We start from the raw sequence: 24,192 nt of genomic DNA on the forward strand, positions 1-24,192 counted from the left end.
AATGAAACCTGGGTTCACCATTTTGAGCCCGAAACAAAACGACATTCGATGGAACGGCACCATTCCCACTCCCCGCAGAAGAAAAAAATTCAAAGCAATTATTTCTGCCGGTAAGGTCATGATCACAGTGTTCTGGGACTGTGAAGGTGAGATTCTCATTGATGTGATGCCAAGAGGCGGTACCATTAATTCAGAAGCATATGTCAACACATTAACAAAACTCAAGACGCGCTTCCGGCGACTTCGGCGCCTCAGCAACCCAAAGGGTGTTCTGCTGCAACACGATAACGCTCGGCCCCACATAAGTCTAAGGACTGCTGAAGACATCGCAAAACAGGGTTGGGTAGTGTTACCCCATCCACCCTACAGCCCTGATCTAGCCCCCTCGGACTTCCACTTGTTCGGGCCATTAAAGGATGCCATTCGTGGCAGACATTATGAGAGCGATGAGAAGTTGATTCACACAGTGAAGGAGTGGCTCCGCCACTAGGACAAGGATTGGTACCGACGGGGCATACACGCCCTTGTTTCACGCTGGGGGAAGGCCACAGAACGGGATGGACATTATGTGGAAAAATAGGGAGTGTAGATAAAACACCATACTTTTGTGTGTGTAATTATGTTGAATAAAGAATTGTTGAAGAAAAAATGCGATGCATTACTTTCTGGGCAACCCTCGTACTTTGCACGATTCTGTACCTCAGTCAGTAAAAACGAAAACCTTATAGAACCGCATCTTTCTTCGTCTGTCCGTCTGACTGTTAAGGCCCTTTTATATCAAGTAGGGGAATAGCTATATTTGAAAAACAAAATAAACGCGAAGAACATAAACCGCGGCCAATTGTTACACAATGGTGACTTTTACGTCACATGCTGAGGTCTATGATCAATCGGTGGTCTGAAAAATTTGAGCATATTGGTCAATGCCATCAAAAATATTGCCATTTATGTCACGTATTTCGATACTTGCCCACTGTCTCATAAAGACCTATAGGGTACGTCCCGTTGGCGTAGAATCATAAAATTTGTCACGCAACAAGGTTTCACCATGCAAGCACAGGAAAAAAATCCTAAAATTGTTAATCTGTAATTATATCACTTTTTTTTCATTTGTTCCCAGTCTGTCTATCCGTTAAGATGGCGTTTTCCCAGGAATAGGCAGACGTATCAAGTTGATATTTGCGTAAAATATTGTTTACGGTCGGTTGAAGGTGTGAAAAATTTAATGTTGTAAGTCAATGCAAATAAAATATCAGGCATAAATGCCACATCTTTTGATGCTCGCAAACTCACTCATTAAGACCTATAGATCAACTGTCCACATACGTGGCGGGCCTGGTGGTCTTAGCGGTCTTCAAACTGAGAGTTCGCTGGATTGATTCGCGATGGGGTCACGGATTTTTCAGTCTTCGTTCTAACCTAGGCTTCAGCTTTCAACGATGTGAGAAATCTCCAGAAACAACATGTGGTTCGGATCGCTCGTTAAACTGTAGATCCCGTTTTCCCTGTTGGATAACTGGGATAGGTCAAGGACACGCAAGTCACCGAAGTGGCGTCCAATAGAAATACTTGCAGCGAACCATTGAGCCTGAGCCAAGAGAAGCTGTTATTATTATTTTTATTATTATTATCTATATACAGAATTAACTTAGTGTGGATCCTTCAGAGTGCACGTCGTTCTCGCACATGTCCGACTTTTTATATTTGAGGATCGATTGTCACTTCTCTTACCACTCAGATCTCTCATGTAAATCATCTTATAAGTGGCTTTGATCATCTTCTGACCTCACGAGATGCTAAACGACTGCATCATCTGCATATAAACAGCTTATTTATAAAGCAAAATGCCACTAACCGTGCCCTGAGGGTAGCCAGACACAATTTCGGTTTCAAAACAAGAAATGCCGACAAGAAACCACGAGCAGCTGAGTTGATACACTGCTGCCACATGTACCACTGACGATAAGAAGTTTTTCGGACGCCGATGTTTTCTCGACATTCTAACGAAAGTACGCTGACGATTCCCGACGTCTACGTGATCAGCCGAAGGCACAGATGGCACTGAAGGTGATGTATGCAACAACAAGACCAGTTAAAACAGCTGATGGTGTTACCGTTACCCCATATGGGAATCATGAATCTAGCCGTATGGAGGCGGCAAACGGTAACCACGTAGTTCGCTGTCTTAAAACCTTGTTAATTAGCTTTTATATGTTGAGTGGTTCACTTGGACAAATCTTATCCAAGTAGTGACGCGCCTTTGACTGTAGATGGATTCACATTCACGACAGTTGACCTTTTGAAGTGCTTAAGGAGTCTTTTTAGTCACAACAATGGAAATGATGTAGCAGTAGATACCACTCCAGCTACAGCGAAATAAAACGCTTTTTACATTTATCGTTATCTTAAGGAAAAGATCACTTCGTATTAGCTTCAAAATTAACTTGTATCAGTTTATTATTATACCTGTAAAATTATACAGCAGTGAAGCATTAATATTTAGAGAAAAATAATGAAGAAAAACTGTTATTATCGGAAAGAAATATACTAAGGAATATTTTTGGATCCTTACGTGATGAGAACAACACGGAATGGAGGATAAGAAAAACAAAACAAATGATGAAGATTGACAATAGCTGTAGAACACCGCATCATCACCGAAGTGTTAAAGAAGAGAAGGTAGAACTGGGTAGGTCATAATAGCAGTAATGACGGAGAATAGACTACCTAAAATAACATTCGGCAAGACAATAGATGGAACGAGAGGAATACCCAGAATCAGGTGGCGTGGTAACATCCGGGAGAGCACAGCTAGGATGAACAGCACCGAATGGATAAGCAGTTCATTCGACGGGAAGTTGTGGAAGGGGTAAGTAGAGCAGATGTATGATCGATAACGCGTGGCACGACATGTAAAGCAAAGCAAAGAGTGGAAGGAGTCACCTTAACAAGCAACGTATTCATGAGTCGGATGTATGCCTACATTGTGCCCAGTATAGCCTACTAAGTAGCATAATGGTTTGACGTTCATAAGGATGAACAGCTTGGTCTCTAATACTATTCATGGATCTAGTGATTATAGTTAAATGTAATTTTCAACTTAGACGTTTAATTAAAAATTCACGTATGGAAGAAATCACTTGTCCAGAAGAAGTGGTTATAATGTAGATGAAAAATGATGGCAGTCTGTTAGAGAACACACTATTTTGCGCTTCTGTAAAATCAAAGAGTGCAACTGGGCAACAATTCATGGAGTGTAACACGTTTGAGCCTCCTCAGAAAGGTGTCCACAGGGTAGTCGAGATGTTTCTGGTCCGATGGCGGCCTTCCTGAGTTTATACAGTGGTTGATGGGGGTTTCTGAGACGGCGCTACTTCGTTGCGAATCGTCGAGTTGCGCATCGGTACCTGATCACCTCTATACTGCACTGCGACGCGCATCAGGCGTCGCACCAGTACTGCATTCTGGGGTAACGAGGTGTTCCCACAGTCCGTTATTTCGTGCATCACAGTATAGAAGTAAGGGAGGCGTGTCATCAGCAGTATCCGACAGCCAGTGAAAGTGACCGCTTCATGCCACAAGAAGCGGACTCGCCAGTACAAAAGGAGGCAGGGAGTACTGTGCTGTAAGTAGAGGCACAGTAAGAGCTGAATGAGTCGCTCAGGAGATCTCAGTGACTTCCAAAGTGGAGTAGTCACTGGAAGTCACGTGAAAACGATCAGGGACGTTTCAACTCTTTTAAATCTGCCCAAACACACTGCTGTTGATGTTATCGTGAAGTGGAAGCGAGAATGGGAAAACACGGCTAAACCAAGAACGGGCATGTACTGATGGAGAGGGACCGTCGAGCAATGCGCAAGGTGGTTGTAAACAGTCGCATGAAATCAGTGGAAGGAATCACCCGTGAGTTCCAAACTGTCGCCAGCAGTCCAGCCAGCACAGCAAAGACTCAAAACGACTGGAGAGCAATGGACCAGCACACATTTCTGTTCAAAAATGGTTCAAATGGCTCTGAGCACTATGGCACTTAACATCTAAGGCCATCAGTCCCCTAGAACTTACAACTAATTAAACCTAACTAACCTTAGGACATCACACACATCCATGCCCGAGGCAGGACTCGAACCTGCGACCGCAGTAGCAGCGCGGATCCGGACGGAAGCGCCTAGAACCGCTCGTCCACAGCGGCCGGCCACATTTTTGTAGTCAGTGCTAACAAGGGAACCTCCCCATCGCACCCCCCCCCCCCCCCACCTCAGATTTAGTTATAAGTTGTCACAGTGGATAGGCCTTGAAAACCTGAGCACAGATCAATCAAGAAGACAGGAAGAAGTTGTATGGAACTATGAAAAAAATAAGCAAAATATACAAACTGAGTAGTTCATGCGCATGATAGGCATCATCAAGGACAGTCTGAGCTCAGGAACGCCGCGGCCCCGTGGTTAGCATGAGCAGCTGCGGAACGAGAAGCCCTTGGTTCAAGACTTGCCTCGATTTTATTTTCGCAAAGTTATGATCTGTCCGTTCGTTCACTGACGTCTCTGTTCACTGTAATAAGTTTAGTGTCTGTGTTTTGCGACCACACCGCAAAACTGTGCGATTAATAGACGAAAGGACATGCTTCTCCAATGGGAACCGAAAACATTTTATCGCATGGTCATAGGTCAACCGGTTCCTCCACAGGAAAACGCGTCTGATACATTCTATACGACACCGGTGACGGCATGTGCGTCACATGACAGGAATATGTTGTCGACCCACCTAACTTGTACACTTGGCGAATGGGTAAAAAGATTCTTCTACCTTGCCCGATTTTGGTTTCCTTGTGGATGTGATAATCACTCCCAAAAAAGTGATGAAAACATAAGAGTTTGTCACATAAACTGTAACAAATGAATGCAACAGTTTCACAGTCGCACAGTTTTCCCTGTGCTCCGTCAAAACACGTTTTTAACGTTTTCAAATTTTTCAGTGTGTAGACCGTCAAATCCTGCATATGTCCAAGCAAATCTGAACATGTCCTGGAATTTTGGAGAGCGAAGTTGATTATGTGTGAGTGCCTGAACTTTGAAAATAAAAAATTAAACTTTTCACTCGATGGAAGACTTGAAACAAGGACCTCTCGTTCCGCAACTGCTCACGCTAACCACGGGACCACGGCGCTCCTGAGCTCACTCTCTCCTTGATTTTGCCTATCTTGCCCATGGACTACTCAGTTTGTATATTTCGCTTATTTTTTTCATAGTTTCACACAACTCCTTCCTGTTTTCTCGATTGATCTGTGTTCAGTTTTTCAAGGACTATCCACTGTGCTAACTTATAACTAAACCTGTGGAGGGGGGGGGGGATGGGATGCGATGGGGAGGTTCCCTTGTAAGCATCGTTGGAGGTGGTGTAAAAAGCCACGCCACTGGACAGTGGAAGACTGGAAACAAGTGTTTTGGAGTGATCAGTCATATTATACACTGCGACAAGATGATGGAACGGTTCGGTTTTGGCGAATGCTTGGAGAACGTTACCTGTCACTATGTGCAACGCGAACATTGAAGTGCAGAGGAGGCGATATTGCAGTATGGGGTGGTTTTCGTAGTTAGAGAGCGGTCTTTTTATTGCGCGTAAGAAAACGATAAACGTGGTAGGATACGAAGTCATTTTTCGGCATTGTGTACCGCGTACAGTAGAGGAACAGCTCGGAGATGACGAGTGTATCAGCTTGACCGTGCACCCTGTCATCAACCAGTATCTGTGGGCCAACGGTTCGTGAACAATAACAATTCTGAAGTGGACTGGCCTGCCCAGAATCCTGTCTTCAACGCAATGGATTACCTTTGGAATGAGTTAGAATGTCAACTTGGCCGAATTCCTCAGGGTGCGGTACCACTAGGTATTTTGAACGACGTTTTAAGGAAGTCTTGTGGAAAACAAAGATTGAACTATGGAAGCAGTTTGTGTGGGCTAAGTTAAAAACTGATTCCTGGCATGTACCATATAAAATAGTCTGCAAGAAAATACGATCACCAACAGTCTTATCCACGAACAAAAGTGTTGATGCCACGGTAACAGAAATTGGCAACAGTCAGTTGCCCTGCTAATCCAAACACAACCTCCTCACAATGGAGAAGAAGGCGTGACGGATGATGAGCATATGTAACGCAGAATGTTACAGGAAGAATATAGAAACAACAAACTTATGTATCCTTTCGCACATGAAGAAATAAAGCAAATAAATTTGAAAGAGAAAAAGAAAAATCTCCAGGGCCGGACGGGATACCTGCCGAAACCTTATGTGACCAATTACATACACTACTGGCCATTAAAATTGCTACACCAAGAAGAAATGCAGATGATAAATGGGTCTTCATTGGGTAAATATATTATACTAGAACTGACATATGATTACATTTTCACGCCATTTTGGCTCATAGATCCTGAGAAATCAGTACCCAGAACAACCACCTCTGGCCGTAATAACGGCCTTGATACGCCTGGGCATTGAGTCATACAGAGCTTGGATGGCGTGTACAGGTACAGCTGCCCATGAAGCTTCAACGCAATACCACAGTTCATCAAGAGTGGTGACTGGCGTATTATGACGAGCCAGTTGCTCGGCCACCATTGACCAGACGTTTTTCAACTGGTGAGAGATCTGGAGAATGTGCTGGCCAGGGCAACAGTCGAACATTTTCTGTATCCAGGAAGGCCCGTACAGGACCTGCAACATGCGGTCGTGCATTATCCTGCTGAAATGTAGGGTTTCGCAGGGGTCGAATGATAGGTAGAGCAACGGATCGTAACACATCTGAAATCTAACGTCCACTGTTCAAAATGCCGTCAATGCGAACAAGAGGTGACCGAGATGTGTAACCAATGGCACCCCATACTATCACGCCGGGTGATACGCCAGTATGGGGATGACGAACACGCGCTTCCAATGTGCGATCACCGCGATGTAGCCAAATACGGATATGACCATCATGATGCTGTAAACAGAACATGAATTCATCCGAAAAAATGACGTTTTGCCATTCGTGCACCCAGGTTCGTCGTTGAGTACACCATCGCAGGTGCTCCTGTCTGTGATGCAGCGTCGAGGGTAACTGCAGCCATGGTCTCCCAGCTGATAGTCCCTGCTGCTGCAAACGTCGTCGAACTGTTGGTGCAGATAGTTGTTGTCTTGTAAACTTCCCCAACTTTTGACTCAGGGATCGAGACGTGGCTGCCCGATCCGTTACAGCCATGCGGATAAGATGCCTGTCATCTCGACTGCTAGTGATACGTAGCCGTTGGGATCCAGCACGGTGTTCCGTATTACCCTCCTGAACCTACCGATTCCATATTCTGCTAACAGTCATTGGATCTCGACCAACGCGAGCATCAATGTCGCGATACGATAAACCGCAATCGCGATAGGCTACAATCCGACCTTTATCAAAGTCGGAAACGTAATGGTAAGCATTTCTCCTCCTTACACGATGCATCACAATAACGTCTCACCAGGCAACTCCTGTCAACTGCTGTTTGTGTATGAGAAATCGATTGGAAACTTTCCTCATGTCAGCACGTTGTAGGTGTTGCCACTGGCGCCAACCTTATGTGAGTGCTCTGAAAAGCTAATCATTTGCATATTACAGTATCTTCTTCCTGTCGGTTAAATTTCGCGTCTGTAGCACGTCATCTTCGTTATTTAGCAATTTTAATGTCCAGTAGTGTAGTTATTTGTTCTATATGTACAATGAGTGTCTCTTGTAATGGAGGGTCCTCGCACTGTGGAAAACGCGGAAGCGGTAACAATTAGTAAAGGGCAAGATAAGGATCGAATGATACCAAAATCCTACAAACCAATTTGTCTTTTGAACGTTATCGGCAAGATATAAGAAAAACTATTATGCTAAAGATTACAAGATTACAGACTGCTCCACGACACGAGCCCTCACCAGTAAGTCATCTGAAGACGCAATTAATAAGGCGATTTCGCTAGCAACAGGTGATGACTGATATTGCTGGCGGTTTCGGTAACCTGTATAGGCCGTCTTTCATCGGTCGCTTCAGGGATTCAGGGAGCCCAGAAGCACTGTATAACTGCCTTGGAGACGATTGCCACGGACGACATGTTTCTTTAACATGCTCAGGAAAGAAAATAACGAAGACAGTAACAGTGGACATCTTGAGAATGACTTCCTTCAGGATAACGACATCGCTGGACTTGAGTGGCCAGCATGTTCTCCAGACATGAACCCTAACGGAATTGCCTGGGGTAGATTGAAAAGGGCTGTTTATGGACGACGTGACCCACCAACCACTAAGCTGAATCCCCGTTGAGGAGGGGGACAAAGAGGACCAACAGTGTCTTGATGAATTTTTGGATAATATGCTACGATGAATACAAGCATGCATCAATGCAAGAGGACGTGCTACTGGGTATTGGAGGTACCTGAGTGTACAACAATCTGGATCACAACCTCGGAAGGTCTCACTGTATGGTGGTACAACATGCAGTGTGCAGTTTTCATGAGCAATAAAAAGGGTGGAAATGATGTTTATGTTGATCTCTATTCCAATTTTCTGTACGAGTTCCGGAACTCTCGGGCCCGAGGTGATGCAAAACCGTTTTTTATGTGTGTATGTTAGCATCAGTCGCAGGATATGGTGATAGCCTTTGGGCTCATAGATCGCAGCTAATGAAGCGAGCCTCAGTAGTGAGAAGAGTTCAACTAAGCGTGCTACTAATTTTAATGGGCGCCTACTACGTACCCCGAATGATGCTGTCATAGTAATTTTAGGACTATGCTCACTGGACTTGGAAATTAAGTAAAGAGGGGCCGTTTACTGGTTAGAGAAAGGCAATCAAATGGAAGGACGAAGGGTGCTTGGAACTGAGGCCAATTCGAAAAATGCAATAGAAGGTCTCCTACTACAACTGTGGAAAGATGAGTGGGACACTTCAGGCACGGCTAGTAGAACGTACGAATTTCTCGCTAACATCAGGGAGAGGTTAAAAACGAGATATCTTAACCCATCAAGTGGTTTCATACGTTACTTGGCTGGCCATGGCCCTACACAAAATCAGACGAATGACAGCTGAGCCTGTGGCAGTGTGGGCACACCAGAACACACAGTGTGGGACTGCACGCTCTATGAAGATGCAGCGGGTAATGAGCGTCACGTATTAAGGATATTGAATCCCAACGCAGCACTAAGGAGTGAGTCGACCTGGTGCATCTTGGACTGCAGCCCCAGTGACCAGGAAGTCCAATGGAGACTTCACGAGGCATTCAGTCGTGAGTAATCATGCTGCCATCCAAACAAGACAACATACTCTGTCTATGGAAGAAGATAACAGAGGTCTGCGACCGCCGAGTGAAATACTGTCCCAAGAACCTACATTGCGTTGGTGCAAGCGATCATGGAGGTGTGGACTTTAAGAAGTAACAGTGAAGTGTAGAATTACTCGCTACACAGTGGAATAGCTGCTGACACTATGCCCGACGCCAAAGGAATCCAGCAGACTATGGCTCTTGACCGGGATACCGTGAGGGCCGATCTGGTAGTGGATACGGCCATTTACAAGTTAAATGTGCCAAAATAAATGCATACACAGAGAACAAATTCTGTAGCGTTTGTAATAGATTAGCAGCTAGGTAAGTGGTTAAGGGTTTTAACGTAGTTCCGTAGTAGTAGAATCATTTTTTTTTAAATTAAGTAACAGAAATAAATTATTAATACATAAGTTATTACTATTGCCCCATGAACCATGGACCTTGCCGTTGGTGGGGAGGCTTGCGTGCCTCAGCGATACAGATGGCCGTACCGTAGGTGCAACCACAACGGAGGGGTATCTGTTGAGAGGCCAGACAAACGTGTGGTTCCTGAAGAGGGGCAGCAGCCTTTTCGGTAGTTGCAGGGGCAACAGTCTGGATGATTGACTGATCTGGCCTTGTAACATTAACCAAAACGGCTCTCCTGTGCTGGTACTGCGAACGGCTGAAAGCAAGGGGAAACTACAGCTGTAATTTTTCCCGAGGACGTGCAGCTTCACTGTATGATTAAATGATGATGGCGTCCTCTTGGGTAAAATATTCCGGAGGTAAAATAGTCCCCCATTCGGATCTCCGGGCGGGGACTACTCAAGAGGACGTCGTTATCAGGAGAAAGAAAACTGCCGTTCTACGGATCGGAGCGTGCTATGTCAGATCCCTTAATCGGGCAGGTAGGTTAGAAAATTTAAAAAGGGAAATGGATAGGTTAAAGTTAGATATAGTGGGAATTAATGAAGTTCGGTGGCAGGAGGAACAAGACTTTTGGTCAGGTGATTACAGGGTTATAAATACAAAATCAAATAGGGGTAATGCAGGAGTAGGTTTAATAATGAATAAAAAAATAGGAGTGCGGGTAAGCTACTACAAACAGCATAGTGAACGCATTATTATGGCCAAGATAGACACAAAGCCCATGCCTACTACAGTAGTACAAGTTTATATGCCAACTAGCTCTGCAGATGATGAAGAAATTGATGAAATGTATGACGAGATAAAAGAAATTATTCAGGTAGTGAAGGGAGACAAAAATTTAATAGTCATGGGTGACTGGAATTCGTCAGTAGGAAAAGGGAGAGAAGGAAACATAGTAGGTGAATATGGATTGGGGGGAAGAAACGAAAGAGGAAGCCGCCTTGTAGAATTTTGCACAGAGCATAACTTAATCATAGCTAACACTTGGTTCAAGAATCATAAAAGAAGGTTGTATACCTGGAAGAATCCTGGAGATACTAAAAGGTATCAGATAGATTATATAATGGTAAGACAGAGATTTAGGAACCAGGTTTTAAATTGTAAGACATTTCCAGGGGCAGATGTAGATTCTGACCACAATCTATTGGTTATGACCTGTAGATTGAAACTGAAGAAACTGCAAAAAGGTGGGAATTTAAGGAGATGGGACCTGGATAAACTGAAAGAACCAGAGGTTGTAGAGAGTTTGAGGGTGAGCATAAGGGAACAATTGACAGGAATGGGGGTAAGAAATACAGTAGAAGAAGAATGGGTAGATCTGACGGATGAAGTAGTGAAGGCAGCAGACGATCAAGTAGGTAATAAGACGAGGGCTAATAGAAATCCTTGGGTAACAGAAGAAATATTGAATTTAATTGATGAAAGGAAAAAATATAAAAATGCAGTAAATGAAGCAGGCAAAAAGGAATACAAACGTCTCAAAAATGAGATCGACAGGAAGTGCAAAATGGCTAAGCAGGGATGGGTAGAGGACAAATGTAAGGATGTAGAGGCTTGTCTCACTAGGGGTAAGATAGATACTGCCTACAGGAAAATTAAAGAGACCTTTGGAGAGAAGAGAACTACTTGTATGAATATCAAGAGCTCAGATGGCAACCCAGTTCCAAGCAAAGAAGGGAAAGCAGAAAGGTGGAAGGAGTATATAGAGGGTTTATACAAGGGCGATGTACTTGAGGACAATATTATGGAAATGAAAGAGGATGTAGATGAAGACGAAATGGGAGATAAGATACTGCGTGAAGAATTTGACAAAGACCTGAGTCGAAACAATGCCCCGGGAATAGACAACATTCCATTAGAACTACTGATGGCCTTGGGAGAGCCAGTCATGGCAAAACTCTACCATCTGGTGAGCAAGATGTATGAGACAGGCGAAATACCCTCAGACTTCAAGAAGAATATAATAATTCCAATCCCAAAGAAAGCAGGTGTTGACAGATGTGAAAATTACCGAACTACCAGTTTAATAAGTCACAGCTGCAAAATACGAACACGAATTCTTTACAGACGAATGGAAAAACTGGTAGAAGCGGACCTCGGGGAAGATCAGTTTGGATTCCGTAGAAATGTTGGAACACGTGAGGCAATACTAACCTTACGACTTATCTTAGAAGAAAGATTAAGAAAAGGCAAATCTACATTTCTAGCATTTGTAGACTTAGAGAAAGCTTTTGACAATGTTAACCGGAATACTCTCTTTCAAATTCTGAAGGTGGCAGGGGTAAAATACAGGGAGCGAAAGGCTATTTACAATTTGTACAGAAACCAGATGGCAGTTATAAGAGTCGAGGGGCATGAAATGGAAGCAGTGGTTGGGAAAGGAGTGAGACAGGGTTGTAGCCTGTCCCCGATGTTATTCAATCTGTATATTGAGCAAGCAGTAAAGGAAACAAAAGATAAATTCGGAGTAGGTATTAAAATTCATGGAGAAGAAGTAAAAACTTTGAGGTTCGCCGATGACATTGTAATTCTGTCAGAGACAGCAAAGGACTTGGAAGAACAGTTGAATGGAATGGACAGTGTCTTGAAAGGAGGATATAAGATGAACATCAACAAAAGCAAAACAAGGATAATGGAATGTAGTCAAATTAAATCGGGTGATGCTGAGGGAATTAGATTAGGAAATGAGACACTTAAAGTAGTAAAGGAATTTTGCTATTTAGGGAGTAAAATAACTGATGATGGTCGAAGTAGAGAGGATATAAAATGTAGACTGGCAATGGCAAGGAAATCGTTTCTGAAGAAGAGAAATTTGTTAACATCGATTATAGATTTAAGTGTCAGGAAGTCGTTTCTGAAAATATTTGTATGGAGTGTAGCCATGTATGGAAGTGAAACATGGACGATGACTAGTTTGGACAAGAAGAGAATAGAAGCTTTCGAAATGTGGTGCTACAGAAGAATGCTGAAGATAAGGTGGGTAGATCACGTAACTAATGAGGAGGTATTGAATAGGATTGGGGAGAAGAGAAGTTTGTGGCACAACTTGACTAGAAGAAGGGATCGGTTGGTAGGACATGTTTTGAGGCATCAAGGGATCACAAATTTAGCATTGGAGGGCAGCGTGGAGGGTAAAAATCGTAGAGGGAGACCAAGAGATGAATACACTAAGCAGATTCAGAAGGATGTAGGTTGCAGTAGGTACTGGGAGATGAAGAAGCTTGCGCAGGATAGAGTAGCATGGAGAGCTGCATCAAACCAGTCTCAGGACTGAAGACCACAACAACAACAACATTACTATTGCAGGAGTCCGCCTGCTTGCCTCCCTTGTAGTGGGCCGGGGTTCGATTCCCGTGCGGGTTGGAGGTTTTCTCCGCTCGTAGACTGGGTGTTGTGTTGTCATCATCATTTCATACTCATCACCGGCACGCAAGTCGCTCAGTGTGGCGCAGACTGAAATGAGACTTGCATTTGTAGGCCAACAATGCCATACGATCATTTCATTTTTTCACTGTCCGAGGAAATGTGGTTTGCACGGCCCATTTTAGCTTTTTAGGTAACAGGCTGTAATTATGAAGACTATATAAATAAATCGCCACCAACTTCTCTGCTTTCGGTTCTTGAGGACGAATGAGCTGTAACTCCTCCACAGACATTCAGTCATTGAAAGCATCCCCAGCAGAGCTCTAGCAGTCATAAAGGCGTAGGGTGTACTTATAACATATTAATGTCCACTAACAACTTTCCGGATAAGTTTGATCGGATAGTGTATTTTCGATCACAATGGGGGCCACGAAGTCAAATTAATCTAGTGGACATGGTTCGGTAGAGCCATTGTGATGTATTCTTTTCGTTGTATCTAAAAGCAATAATTTGTAGAAAATTGTTGAGGCTTTCCTGGCCATTTGTTTACGTAATGCCTGTCGGTTTCTGACTCGGGATTGTGGTGGGACGTTTATTTAATGATTTTTCTGATGTTTCGCCATCATGAGTGACTGGACCTATCAAACGTGCCGCCTCCATTGCTAGTTGGAGTGCAGATATCCACGACGTATGGTGCACTCCGACACCAGATATGGAGGGCGAGCGTTTCCTAATGACAGCCACTCGTGGTGGCGAAATACCAGAAAAATCTTTAAAAAAACGTCGGCCCGCGATCGCGTGTCATAAGCGGACAGGCAATAAATAGGTCAATATGCCTCTTCATGTCTTCGCGGCGCAATGGTTGTTCCATAAAATTGCGGCGTGCAGTGAAATTTTTGCGTCTATACGCCCGAAATTATATGCAACAATACGTCAATAATTTGTAATAGCCGTCGTCAGGTGACGAAGCGGCTGTTGGCGACCAGTATTTGGACGTTCTTCAATGTTTTGCTTCTCATCATGCCGGCCGAAGGTTCGAATGACGTCGCTGTGGAGGACATGGATTCGACGGAGAACTGCTCATGCCTCTCGTGCTTTTCGCTGTAAAGCGACACCTCGCACACAGTGTAAGTTTGTGATTAAGATTCGGGGCACATCCTCGCGGTGAACGGGGCACACAAAGCGCATGGTCCCGATCACCACTGAGGTTGCAGCGCTGCTCTCATTACAGACGTAGCCGTAGGTAGGGATTTCATGTGGCAGGAAGAATGTTGATAAAGGGATTTCGCAATAAAAACAAGACCCCAGGTAATCTAGTGATGAGGATGGTCCCCGATCTTTTACGAGAGGTTTTCATACACGCAATAATTAGAACTTGATGTACAGCACGTTGAGTTGTAGTTTGCAGTGCCAGGTTAAGTGTAGTGCACTCACCAGCATGCCGACGCAGTGGGTGCAGACGAAACCGATAACCAGCGTGGCGACGGCGCCGAAGGCGAGTCCCGAGTTGCGGAAGGCCATCGGCATCGCCAGAATGCCCGTACCCAGGCTGCCCTTCAGCAGGTGCATCAGCGCGCCGCCGTCGCTGCAACACACACGGGCTCGCACGTTACACACACACATCACGTAACCGTCTCCTCACTTACGCATCTGACTATACACACTGAAGCGCCAAAGAAAATGGTATAGGCATACGTATTCAAATATAGAGATATGTAAACAGGCAGAATAGGGCGCTACGCTCGGCAACGCCTGTATACGACAACAAGTGTTTGACCTAGTTGTTAGATCGGCTACTGCTACTACAATGGCAGGTTATCAAGATTTAAGTGAGTTTGAGCGTGGTGTTACAGGCGGCGTACGAGCGGTGGGACACAGCATCTTCGAGGTAGCGATGAAGTGGAGATTTTCCCTTACGACAATTTCAAGATTGTGCCGTGAATATCAGGAATCCGGTAAAACATAAACATCCTATATCGCTGCGGCCGGAAAAAGATTCTGCAGGAACGGGACCAACGACGCCTGACGAGAATCGTAAAACCTGACAGAAGTGCTACCCTTCCGCAAATTTCTGCAGATTTCAGTGCTACGCCATGAACAAATATCAGCGTGCGAACTATTCAACGAAACGATATGGGCTTTCGGAGCCGACGGCCCACTGTTGTACCCTTGGTGACTGCACGACACAAAGCTTTACACCTCGACTGGGCCCGTCAACAGCGACATTGGATTGCTGATGACTGGAAACTTGTTGCCTTGTCGGACGAGTCTCGTTTCTAATTTTATCGAGCGGATAAACGTGTGCGGGTATGGAGATAACCTCATGAATCCATGGACCCTGCATGTCACCAGGGAACTGTTCAAGCTGGTGGAGGCTTTCTAATGGTGTGGAACGTCTGTAGTTGGAGTGATATGGGACCCCTGACACATCTAGATACGATTCTGACAAGTGACACGCGCATAAGCACCCTGTCTGATCACCTGCATCCAATTATGTCCATTGTGTTTACCGACGAATTTGGGCAATTCCAGGAGGACAATGCTACACCCCACCCGTCCAGGACATTATTGAGCATATCTGGGATGCGTTGGAACATGCTATTCAGAAGAGATCTCCGCTCCTTCGTACTCTTGCGGATTTACGTACAGCCCTGCAGGATTCATGGTGTCAGCTGCCTCCAGCACTACTTCAGACATTAGTAGAGTCCATGCCACGTTGTGCTGCAGCACTTCTACGGGCTCGTGGCGGCCCTACACGATATTGCGCAGAAGTGCCGCTACGTGACGTAGCATAGACCAGATTAATGTTTATGAAGAGCCAAGAAACTGGTACACCTCGTGACGTCGGGAGCTACTTCGCGATAACATACACTGCAGCACAAGCCACAGTGTCGGAGGCAGAGGCTGTGAGCCGGCCGAAGTGGCCGTGCGGTTAAAGGCGCTGCAGTCTGGAACCGCAAGACCGCTACGGTCGCTGGTTCGAATCCTGCCTCGGGCATGGATGTTTGTGATGTCCTTAGGTTAGTTAGGTTTAACTAGTTCTAAGTTCTAGGGGACTAATGACCTCAGCAGTTGAGTCCCATAGTGCTCAGAGCCATTTGAACCATTTTTCAGCAGAGGCTGTGAAAGAAACTGCAAGTTGTGTCCTACCAATGAGTCATGTGTACCTGCTGCTACTGCAGCATGAGAATGGCTCCTGTGTCACTTCGAGCGACAGTATATTCATACCACATATGAACCTAAATGAACGATATTAAATATCATTCAATCATTTTCAAAGTAGGTGCACTAGTTTTTGTTATTCAGTAGAAGATTGTATAAAAATTTCAACATTGTAACTTTCATAGTTTCGGAGATAGAAAAAATTGCTTAAAAAGTCAAAAACTGACACTTAGGGAATTAAATGCAGTTAGGAACTATAACAATTTATCTTTTGGTACAATTTGAAAACATAAACAGAACTGTCAGTGTGTAGAATTAATTACTTGAGATTTTATATTATAACTTTAATTATTTTTCGTTTTCGTAATATAAAAATCAGACAAAATTATTATTTGTGTCTGATATTGATATGGGAGTAAGTGAGAGAGAGTGAGAGTGTGTATGTGGGACATACGTTAAATTTCAAGATTAAATTTGTGTAACACATTACGCAATCATAGGGTGGGAAAGATATTTGTGCCCACTTTGATGATGACGTATGTCTAAGGGTACTTGCTTTTTAAGGAGGCAGCCAGAAAAAACAGTTGAAAGTATAATCATTTTCTAAATGTATTTCAAGTTTAGTTTTCCTTTCGTTTGGATTTCTTAAACATTATATTAGTATTTGCACGTTGTAATGAAGTAATTGTATCTTTGAATAGTGATTGGCACAGGCCAGTTTTGGTGCGAGAATGATCTCGAACGATGATTCTGATTGGCTAGTCAAACAAATCAACCAATCAGAATCAAGCAGTTCCTGTGCACTGCTAGATAGATACGCCGTGATAGAAGCAGCATCAAGGAGAGTCGCTCGCCAGCTTCGGACACGGAAACACATGTTAAATACGATGATTCTCATTATGTGTAAACTGAAGGAAAATTGAGTTGCTCGTGTTTAATACGTGTCGTGACTAACACTGATATAGTTACAACCAGTTTGATGAAAGTTTGGAGTTTCGGAAGTGTTTTGTTGGAAAGTTAGTCGCGCGTGAAGCTTCGGCCTTTATGAAAATTCCGTGTGCCGTATTCTGTATTTAATTATAGAATATTTGGCGAAAATCTTTTGTTATAAAGATCACTGAAAAAGACTGAATGTATAACTCAGCCGGCCGTGGTGGCCGAGCGGTTCTAGGCACTTCAGTCCGGAACCACGCGACTGCTACGGTCACAGGTTCGAATCCTGCCTCGGGCATAGTTGTGTGTGATGTCCTTAGGTTAGTTAGGTTTAAGTAGTTCTAAGTTCTAGGGGACTGATGACCTCAAATGTTAAGTCCCATAGTGCTTAGAGCCATTTTTTTTGTAAAACTCAGAGTAGCGGATCAGTGACTGTGAGATCGCGTCTCCAGTCGGGTTGGACTTGTGCAAAATTCTGACTGCTTTGCGTGTGAAGTTTGTGTTTGACTGAGAATTAAGAATGAAAGAATAGTTTTTCAATAACTAAGGACTTGGTAGCGCGTAAATTTTTGTTATTCAGAAATAAACATTACTAGTCTGAAAATATTAGGACACTTATTTCAGTCGAAATTCACCTCATTACCACCCGAAATTATGTTAAATCACAATACAGGAACTGCTACGAGAGTTTACGCGGACTTTGCAGGATAGATATTAGGCGACGTCTTTCTTCAACGCTGCTTTCACGTCGTTTTGTCAGTATCTACACCTGCAGAGCGAAGGGACAGTGAGTGGACGCCGTTCGGAGGTAGGTGGACTTTAAGTTTGAACAGTACGACGAGCGACGAAAAATTAAACCACGCCCCGCCACAACCTGCCTAATATCGTGTATGGCCGCCGCGAGCACAGAGAAGTGCCGCAACACGACGTGGCATGGAGTCGAATAATGTCTAAGGTACTGCTGAAGGGAATTGACACACACACACACACACACACACACACACACACACACACATACACACATTTACGGGTTGTTACAAAAAGGTACGGCCAAACTTTCAGGAAACATTCCTCACACACAAAGAAAGAAAATATGTTATGTGGAAATGTGTCCGGAAACGCTTACTTTCCATGTTAGAGCTCATTTTAGTACTTCTCTTCAAATCACATTAATCATGGAATGGAAACACGTAGTAACAGAAAGTACCAGCGGGACTTCAAACACTGTTACAGAAAATGTTCAAAATGTCTTCCGTTAACGAGGATACATGCATCCACCCTCCGTCGCATGGAATCCCTAATGCGCTGATGGAGCCCTGGAGAATGGCGTATTGTATCACAGCCGTCCAGAATACGAGCACGAAGAGTCTCTACATTTGGTACCGGGGTTGCGTAGACAAGAGCTTTCAAATGCCCCCATAAATGAAAGTCAAGAGGGTTGAGGTCAGGAGAGCGTGGAGGCCTGGAATTGGTCCGCCTCAATTCATCGGTCACCGAATCTGTTGTTGAAAAGCGTACGAACACTTCGACTGAAATGTGCAGGAGCTCCATCGTGCATGAACCACATGTTGTGTCGTACTTGTAAAGGCACATGTTCTAGCAGCACAGGTAGAGTATCCCATATGAAATCATAATAACGTGCTCCACTGAGCGTAGGTGAAAGAAACTAAAATGAGCTCTAACATGGAAATTAAGCGTTTCCGGGCACATGTCCACATAACATCTTTTCTCTATTTGTGTGTGAGGGATGTTTCCTGAAAGTTTGGCCGTACCTTTTTGTAACACTATATATATATATATATATATATATACAAGCGAAGATTAAACATTATAATTCAGTTATTAGGACACAAGAAATGTATGGATCAGAGTGCCTAACATTGAATAAGAAAGGTGAATTAAGAGAACTAGAAGAAAGAGAGAGAAAAATATTAATAAAATTCTGGGTCCGGAGAAAAACAAGGAACATAGGTGGATTAAAAGGAGAAATGAAAACCTTTACAAAAATACAGGAACGACCACAGATACAATGAGGAAGAGACGGCTAAAATTTTATGGACATTTAAAAAGAATGGAAGAAACACGGATTACAAAGAAAATTTTTAATTACGTTAGTAATCTGAAATAAACTGTAGGATGGATAGAAGCAGTAAAGAAAGACGCCTACAAAATACGTGTTACAGAAGAAATAATAACTTGACAGGAATAACTTTAGGCTACTTATAGAAAACGCAAACTATGTAGAAGATGAGCCAAAACCTCGATCCAAGGGAGTGTGGACAAATGAGAAGAGACGAGCAGTTGGCGGGAAAATGGAGAAGTACTGGGAGGAACGGAAGAAAAAGAAACACCATAAGTCTTAAGTTGTATGCGGTCCATAGATGACCATATATATATATGCTAAATCAAAATATATGCCGGCCAGAGTGGCCGAGCGGTTCTAGGCTCTACAGTCTGGAAACGCGCGACTGCTACGGTCGCAGGTTCGAATCCTGCCACGGGCATGGATCTGTGTGATGTCCTTAGGTTAGTTACGTTTAAGTAGTTCTAAGTTCTAGGGGACTGATGACCACAGCAGTTAAGTCCCATAGTGCTCAGAGCCATTTGAACCATTTCAAAATATATATGCTAAATCAAAATTTACTTGTGTTCTCGCCTCTTAATTTTTGTGATGGGGTAAGAAAGACTTAACTCCAACAGGCGTGTTGCTAAGTCTCCGAATTGGGTGACGTAGAAGTATAACTCATAAATGTCTTGAGAAATTTCATCCAAATTTCGTATATACATGACTCATTACTTGTATAATTATTTGTAAAAACTACCATCGAGGTACAGCACCCTCGCCAAACCAAGGGGTGGGTGAGAGGGTGAGAAGTCGTGACATGTAAAGGTATTCGATAACGACTGATATTAGTATGGCATGCATAGTTTACGAGAATAATTTACACAAGAATGGATTGAGGATGTATTAGAAGACGATCAGTTTGGCTTTAAAAATAATAAAGGCACCAAAGAAGCAATTCTGAGCCTGTGGTTGATAATGGACGCAAGACTAAAGAAAAATCAAGACACGTTGATAGGATCTGTCGACCTGAAAAAAGCGTTCGACGATAAAATGGTGCAAAATGTCCAAAATTCTGAAAAAAGGGAGTAATCTATGTATAGAGAGAGACGGGTAATATACAATATGTACAAGAGCCAAGAGGGAATAATAAGTGTGGCAGACCAAGAACGAAGTTTTTCTATTGAAAAGAGTGTAAGACAGAGATGTAGTCTTTCGCCCCTGCTATTCAATCTGTACATCGAAGAACAAATGATGGAAGTAAAAGAAAGGTGCAGGAGTGGAATTAGAATCTGTGGAATTGGAAGGATATCAATGATACGATTCGGTGATAACATTGCTGTCCTGAGTGGAAGTGAAGAAGAATTACATGGTCTGCTGAATTGAATAAACGGTATAATGAGTATAGAATATGGACTGAGAGTAAATTGAAGAAAGACGAAAGTAATGAGAAGCAGCAGAAATGGGAACAGCGAGAAACTTAAGATCAGAATTGATGGTCAGGAAGCAGATGAAGTTAAGGAATTCTGCTACCTAGGCAGCAAAATAACCAATGACGGACAGAGCAAGGAGGACATCAAAATTAGACTAGCAATGGCAAAAAGGGCATTCCTGGCCAAGAGAAGTCTACTAGTATCAAACATAGGCCTTAATTTGAGGAAGAAATTTCTAAGCACGTACGTCTAGAGTACAGCATTGCATGGTAGTGAAAAATGGACTGTGAGAAAAGTGGGACAGGAGAGAATCGAAGCATTTGAGATGTGATGCTACAGACGACTGTTGAAAATTAGGTGGACTGATAAGGTAAGGAATAAGGAGGTTCTGCGCTGAATCGGAGAGGAAAGGAGTATGTGAAAAACACTGACAAGGAGGAGGGACAGGATGAGAGGACATCTGTTAAGCCACGAAGGAATGACTTCCTTGTACTGTATACGGCAAAAACGTTAGAGAAAGACAGAGACTGAAATACATCCAGCAAATAATTGAGGACAAGGGTTGCAGATGCTGGTCTGAGATGAAGAGGTTGGCGCAGAAGAGGAACTCGTGCTGGGCCGCATCAAACCAGTCAGAAGACTGATGACTCCAAAAAGAAAAAAGAGAAAAAGATGCATAGTTTGTAGTTTGCTGTGTCGCTTAGGTCACTGGTGACATTCTCGAAAAATATGCACCCCTAGCAGTTGAGAGTGCATAGACAATGTCATACCAGCGTATCTCTCTAACGACTGGTGAAATATCTAGCAAACCTGCTACATCTGGTACCGAGCACCACGGGTTTCGAATCTGTGCCAGACAGCATGGACCTCGATTACCACTAGAGGTTTCTGCAGCGACCACGAATATACTATTAAACTTTTTACACTGAGCTCAGAGGAATTCAGCAGTGATTCTCATGCTCAATGTCACTAAAGATTAAAGACTGCCATGGGTGTGATGAAGTTTCAATAATAATTATGAAGATCAATGCACCTTACAGTAGTTCTGTACTCAATAACGTGTGAAACGAATCTTCTTAGGGTGTTCAGTTTTCTTAGAGATTGAAATGCAATTTGGAAAACCACTTTACAGAAAGGTTGAAAAAACATAACGTAGATAGTTACCAACCAAAATGTTTCTGAGTAAGCAATGTGCAGGAGAGTACTGACACATCTCAGTATACGTAATTTGCTATCTTTTCGTTTGGTTTGAGGAAGGGAGTATTCATTTGAAACGCTGTGTGTTCTTTTGTGTGAGTGGCATCTGGAGGGCTATACGACAGGCTGAAGATAGTTGATTTAACAAAAGGATCTGATTGAGTGTACAATACTATACCCCTACATAGTTTTACATTATGGAATTAAAAAGAAAGCTCGACAATGGTTCACTTAACATCTTGTAAGTAGGAAGCAGAAGATTATCCTCTGGTGCCAACAAACAGTGAGGAGGTTTGAATGTGACCGCGGGTCATCTAAAATGGGGGGGGGGGGGGGGTCCCTCAGGATTCTATTTCGGTCCAGTTCCTCTTCTTGCTATACAGTATATCAGTTATACGCCACAAAGCATGCCAGATAACTCAAAATTTTTTCTCTTGGCAGATGGCACAAGTGTTGTTGTGAAAGGACTCGAGCATAATGTAAATGATGTAGCTAATAGGACAGACAGTAGCATCGGCACATTCATTTCAGAGAGCAGATTAACTCATAACTCTAACAAAAAAGAATGCTTTCACTATATGATAGAGAACTTTCGTAGAAGCGAAACTTTTTTCTCCGAAGGTGGTCAGACAGTCATTGACGTCGACAATTTTAAATTCTTGGGATCAGGGTAGATGGAAAGCTTTCGTGGAAGTATCATTTTCGAGGTGTTGCACAGAAACTAACTGCTGTTGTATTCGCTATAGAAATGATCTCCATTGTCAGTGATATTGAAACAGGGCGGCCTGTTTACTCTGCTTATGCCTACTCTGTTACCTCGTATGGTGTCATATTTTGGGGCAATTCTGTGCCCTCACCAAATAAATACTCTGTCAGCCCAGAAAAGGTCGGTAAGATTGATCTGCAATTCGAGAACTTCGTGTAGATCACTGTGCAAGTGTACCTGGACTTTAATTCTACAATCCCTGTACATATATTCCTTCACGGGATTTCTTGTTGATAATATTCACTCATTCAGAAAAAAACTGTAACATTTATTCATTTATCACCATATACGAAAACGGTAAAAATTGAACGACACTTCCTTAAACACTTAACAGAAAGGTGTCCACTGCACAACAGGTTTCATTTTCAAGAGCCTCCCAGGAGAAATGGATAAATTGAGTAATAAGCGACAAGTATTCAAATCCAAGTTAAAAGCTTTCATTGTGGTCAACTCCTCTTACTCTGTAAGGGGGTTCGTCGCAGTAGTTGAGAAGTTTTCTCCGTGACGTCTCATTTATTTGTCTACTCTGATTTTAGGTATTTTATCATTTCTGAAATTCTTTGTGTATAAATTTTGTTATCAAGTTGTAAATACATAAAACTGCAGCCACTCACTTTTTCGAATAGATATTTATTATTTTATGAACCGGTTTTCGAACCTTCTCGTGTTCATCTTCAGATGGTTACCTGGAAGATGAACCTGAAAAGGTTTGAAAACCGGTTCATGAACTAATAAATAACTATTCAAAAAAGTAACTGGTTGCATATTTATGTATTTACATTCAGTTAACAGTCACGAGTTTAAAATGTCCATAATGGATAAGCATAGTTTGTTATCAAAATCATGTAAATTATGTTTTGATTCGTTCCATTACCAAGTAGCTTTACCTCGGATAGTTCCACCGAACCTGATAGATAAATACATAAAATAAAATGTACAAACATGAGTTGCTTCGTGATGAAATGAGTTTCAAGAATGAGTAATTCAGTTAGACTTCCTCTGCTAGAGAGCTTGAGAAAATCGAAGGAGAGTATTTATCTGTACTGGGGTCAACGGTGGGAACAAGTATGAGACCAGGTAATATTGTTGTTGTAGGAACTGGGTCTGTCTGTTATCTGAAGCTAGTGGTTTTATTGAGTTCCTGTCATAGTGAGGCAGATAGTACTGAAGCTCCGATCCTTCTACCGGAGAGGATTTATAGACGTCGACCGTGTGATGTAGTGAGACGAAAAGGATTTCACTCTGGTGGGAATATTGTTTTCTAATATGCTCTTCCGATAAAAATGTTAAAGCCAAGGAAAGATGGTAATGCAGACAGTGTGTGTCGAAATCTCTGCACTTGCCTGAGCGTAGCCAGGATACCTGTGCATAACATGGTGAGATATGATAGAAGTGACAAATGTCACAGATATATGCAGACGTCCATCACCAGCTCCAAGTACTGAGAGCTTTCTCAAGAAAGGCTTTCCTGGATACCACCTCTGTATTCAACAGCTGGAAGCACAATTTTGGTATAGTTTTAGGTATTACATGAGGTAATGTGCCCGG

The 24,192-nt window shown here is 43.0% G+C and overlaps 1 protein-coding gene across 2 annotated transcripts in view; it reads right to left on the reverse strand.

Moving 5' to 3' along the window:
- Nucleotides 1–24,192, reverse strand: part of LOC126473965 (proton-coupled amino acid transporter-like protein pathetic) — a 442,265-nt gene that overhangs the window by 89,820 nt on the left and 328,253 nt on the right. For both annotated transcript variants that reach the window (XM_050101338.1, XM_050101340.1), the window contains exon 4: nt 14,526–14,676. In XM_050101338.1, coding sequence (XP_049957295.1) covers nt 14,526–14,676 — 151 coding nt within the window. The remainder of the gene's footprint in view (nt 1–14,525; nt 14,677–24,192) is intronic.

The sequence above is a fragment of the Schistocerca serialis genome, chromosome 4, assembly GCF_023864345.2.
Source record: "Schistocerca serialis cubense isolate TAMUIC-IGC-003099 chromosome 4, iqSchSeri2.2, whole genome shotgun sequence".
Classification (NCBI taxonomy): domain Eukaryota; kingdom Metazoa; phylum Arthropoda; class Insecta; order Orthoptera; family Acrididae; genus Schistocerca; species Schistocerca serialis.